This window comes from Microtus ochrogaster, chromosome 10 (genome assembly GCF_000317375.1).
Source record: "Microtus ochrogaster isolate Prairie Vole_2 chromosome 10, MicOch1.0, whole genome shotgun sequence".
NCBI lineage: Eukaryota > Metazoa > Chordata > Mammalia > Rodentia > Cricetidae > Microtus > Microtus ochrogaster.
The window spans coordinates 34,935,667-34,940,085 of record NC_022016.1 but is presented as its reverse complement, the minus strand read 5'-3'; the positions used below and the strand labels follow the sequence as shown (position 1 = coordinate 34,940,085).

The following is a 4,419-nucleotide window of genomic DNA, read 5'->3' as shown; positions in this document are numbered from 1 at the left end:
TGGTTTGGTTTTGAGACAGAGTTTCTCTGTGTAGCTTTGGAAGACTGTCCTGGAATTTGCTCTGTGGACCAGGCTAGCCTCGAACTCACAGAGATCTGCCTGCCTTTGCTTCCCGAGCAACAACTTTTGAATTCTACTGCTATCAAAATAGGCAAGCCAACATCCCCTACCAAATGGACTATCACAAAAGTCCTTGACAGAGTCTCCTTCACTCAAGACTTTTTCTCCATAACTTTTTCCTCATGGCCAAAATTATCCTTCTGAAATGGAAACTTAATGACTTCCCTGGTTCTGAGTCTTCAGTGGTCCCCCCTTATGCAAGGCCTTTTGCAACCTGTACTATCTACTTCCCTCCCTTCAGCCTTGCATCCTCCTTTCCAGTTAGACTGAACTACTTTCAGTTCCCCAAAGGCATTGAGCTCACTCTCTAGCCTCCAAATCATTGGACACACTGTGCCCTCCACCCACATTTTCAGCCTTTCCTCTCTTGCCTAACTCCAACTCCTTGTATACATACAAATCCTATGCTAGCCAGTTTAGGGTACCTTGCCATCTATGTTTCTATAATTCATCACTCTTAGTTCCACCACCTCGTATTGGAATTGCTTCTCTGTCTTCCATGCTCAACTCTGTATATTAAACATAGTAATGCCTCTTTGCCCATCATTGTACCATAGTGCTACTACATGATGGGCAGTTAATAAATATTTGATGATTAAAAAACTACTGGCCGGGCAGTGGTGGCGCAGGCCTTTAATTCCAGCACTTGGGATGTAGAGGCAGGTGGATTTCTGTGAGTTCAAGACCAACTTGGTCTACAGAGCAAATTCCAGAACAAACTCCAAAGCTACACAGGGAAACCCTGTCTCAGAAAACAAAAACTAAAACAAACAAAAAATCTATTTCAAATTAGCGACCTGACACAAAAGTTGATCCTCTCACCCAAGGCTTGAAACATGGCAGTCTGCGGATCTCTGTGAGTTCGAGACCAGCCTGGTCTACAAGAGCTAGTTCCAGGACAGGCTCCAAAACCACAGAGAAACCCTGTCTCGAAAAAGAAAAAAAAAAAGAAAAGAAACATGGCAGTCTGAATCCACTATTTGTCTTCGCAGTGCTCTACAGAGCTCAGTCACATACTAGCCTGGCGTGGCCAGCATCCAGGAGTGAATGTAGGGGACATCCATGACAAAGGAGGATATAACAAACTCAGAAATAATTTTATTAGGATTAAATGTATAGGGTTTTGCTATCAGAAAACATGAGCTTGTTACCCCTCTAAATAACAACAATGTTGCTCTGGATCTTGGTTTCTCCATCTGTGAATGAAGGACTTGGAATAGATTAATATCCGTGGTACACCACTGGGCATGGTGGCGCACGCCTTTAATCCCAGTATTCAAGAGACAAAGGCACGCAGATCCTTTGAGTTCAAGGTCAGCCTAGTTTGTAGAGCTAGTTCCAGAACAGCCAGGCCTATACAGAGAAACCCTGTCTTGGAAAAAATCCCAAGATACATCAGTCTTAGTACCCTTTGGCCTGCTTTACTGCCTCCAGAGACCAACTCTTCCTATCACCTTCTTTCATTTCTCCATGATCCTCATCTTCATTCAAGAATACATCACTAGCCATCCGCCTCCCATACTCCATACTTCTACCCACATCAGCCCCTTCACTGTTGAAAGAAATTGAGACCAGAGTGTCCTTAACCCCTCAGCCAAGCCCTCAAAATCAATTCAGAGTCAGTAGATGCTCAATCCACATCTCTCCTCTTAAGTTTTATTGACTGATGAAGACTTCATCTTTGTCAGCTGCAGGCTTCGGGGGGGGGGGGGACAGAGCTGGGAGACAGGGAACCTGAGATGACGTGAGATTTCAGTCTGAGAGCACAGATCCAGCAGGTGACCCAAGAGAGAGAGGAGAAAACTATGTGGAAATTACAGGGCAGGAGGAGGCAATCAAGAAGTCTCTTCTGTCCCTTCCAGGGTTCAGAAACAACCCAGGCTTCTGCCTACAACACTTCTGGACTCCCGCCCAAGACGACAGAGTCAGCCCATGATCTCAAAACCCAGCCCTGCTTGAGCTGGGTGCCAGGCTCTTATCTCAGCAGGTCCAGAATCCAGACAAACCCAAGAAGAAAAACACCAGAGAAGAAAGTAGTTAGATGTGGCCCATCTGATCGGGGCAGATGTATATGCTGCAGCAAATCGCTCGGAGGCTTTGCATATGGTTATGGCAGCAGCTGCTATTGCTAGAGTTTGCTGGAGGCCCAGCAGAGGGCAGGTGGCAGGAACTCATTTCTAGCAGCCAGGGAAGCAGGTGGTGGTGTTTGTGCTATCTCTGTGTTAGGAGAAGCAGCCTGAGCCCTCAGCCAAAGCTTGGGGGTAGTGGGTCACTCCAGAGGCCACAGCCGATTAAGCCAGCCCACAGCTGTATTCCAAGCTTCTAAATCTGGGAAGTGCTGGGCCTGGTGAAGGGCAAAGACCTTGCCCACTATAGGCTAAATTAGAGTTGAGGGTTCTCTTTTCTGAACCCTTGAACTTGCACAGCACAACCAAAGAGAAGAGGAACTCTCAACTCTTCTTGTCAGGCCAGACCTCAAATGTTAGACTACAGAGCACTTTAACCTGCCTCTGAGGGCCCAAGGGAGGAGCATGCAAGAGGCCAGCTTAGGAGAGAGAGGCCAGTCCCAGCATGCTGAGGCAAGGAGGCCAGGACCTATGGAGTCCCAGTGCTTCAGCTCCTGTTAGGAAAATTGTTTCCCATGCCCTAGCTACTTCCCCACCAGATGGGCCATTCCATGAAACTCCATTGCATAGTTCTTGGCAGGGAGCATAAGGGGTCCCCAGGTCTGCCCCTCTTTGCCTCTCCCAAATATGGCTTTGGAAAGGAGTTCCCAAAAATTAAGAGGCCCTCTGAGTGGGCAGACCCATCCCTCACAGGGAAGAGATCTTCACAGTCTCAGGAAGGAAGCAGGGGGTATCCAAGCTGGAGTTCCTGAGGGTAGGGTTGCTTCGGCCACCACTGACACCACCACCACCAGGGGAGGAAGGTTGACTCTCATCTGGTGTGTTGGCAGGAGGGGTGGGGATACTGATGATGGCAGCCACGAAGTCCCGGCTATCACAGTTCAGGTCAAGGCTGTCATGAGGCTTGGCATTGAGGCTTGAGCGGCTGTGAACAGGGGTGGGGAAGATGGAATACTCTTAAAAAGTCATCTTGATAATTGCCACACCAATTGTCACATTGATGAAGCACCTATTTGGTCCCTTGCACTGTGCTACAAATTCTTCCTGCATCCTCAATTACGGTAAAAGAGGTCCATTCTGCAGTCAACTAACTGGTCTTAGGTTCAAATTGTGATCACATTTTACCACACTGAAAAAAGTGCCTGGACATAGGGTACACACACACACTTTCTTTTTTTTTTTTAAAGACAGGGTTTCTCTGTGGCTTTGGAGCCTGTCCTGGAACTAGCTCTTGTAGACCAGGCTGGTCTCGAACTCACAGAGATCCACCTGCCTCTGCCTCCCAAGTGCTGGGATTAAAGGCGTGCACCACCACCGCCCGGCCACACACACACTTTTTGTGTGATGTTGGGGAGTAAATCCAGATCCTTGCCATGTTTGTCTGAGTACTGCATGCATTGAATCACTGAAACTGGAGTTATAGGTGGTTATGAGCCACCACTATGTGGGTGCTTCTATGAACTGAACCCAGATTCTCTACAAAAGCAGTAAGTACTCTTTTTGTTGTTGTTGTTGTTGTTGTTGTTCGTTTGTTTTGTTTTTCGAGACAGGGTTTCTCTGTAGCTTTGGAGCCTGTCCTGGAACTGACTCTGTAGATAAGCCTGGCCTTGAACTCACAGAGATCCACCTGCCTCTGCTGCCACAGTGCTGGGATTAAAGGTGTGTGCCACCACCGCCCAACTCAATAAGTACTCTTAAGCTGGGCCACCTCCCTAGTCCCTCTATTGTTTTTAACAATGCCAAAACTATTGCAGGGATCTATAATAGGAATAGGTAATAGTGACACACACCACTAATTCTGGCACTCAAGAGGCTAAGGCAGGCAGACCCTGAGCTTGAGGCTAGCTTAGGCTGCATACATAGTGAGGCCCTACTTCAAAACCAAACAGAACAAACAAAAAGCTAAAATGTCTACACTAGGATCTATAAAACTGAGTCCTCATTCCTTTCTGACTGTCTGCCTTCTTGCCTGTCCCCGACTTCCCACTCTGCCCAGAGTAGTTTCCTTGCCAGACCTCTGATGTACAGAGGCTTCATGGCATTTGCACAGCGGCACACGGCCTGGAAAGCCCTTCCTCTAGTTACATGTATGGCTTACTCCCTTGCCTTCTTTAGACCTGGACTCGGACACCATTTCAGAAAAGTTTTCTTTTCTTTTTTTTTTTTGGTTTTT

At 47.3% G+C, this 4,419-nt stretch overlaps 1 protein-coding gene across 1 annotated transcript in view; it reads right to left on the bottom strand.

Moving 5' to 3' along the window:
- Nucleotides 1-1,439: 1,439 nt before the first annotated feature.
- The window catches only part of Kcnd1 (potassium voltage-gated channel subfamily D member 1), a 17,052-nt gene continuing 14,072 nt past the window's right edge, over nucleotides 1,440-4,419 (bottom strand). Inside the window, exon 7 of the mRNA XM_005352788.2 lies at nucleotides 1,440-3,171. Coding sequence (XP_005352845.1) covers nucleotides 2,934-3,171 — 238 coding nt within the window. The 3' untranslated portion in view covers nucleotides 1,440-2,933. The remainder of the gene's footprint in view (nucleotides 3,172-4,419) is intronic.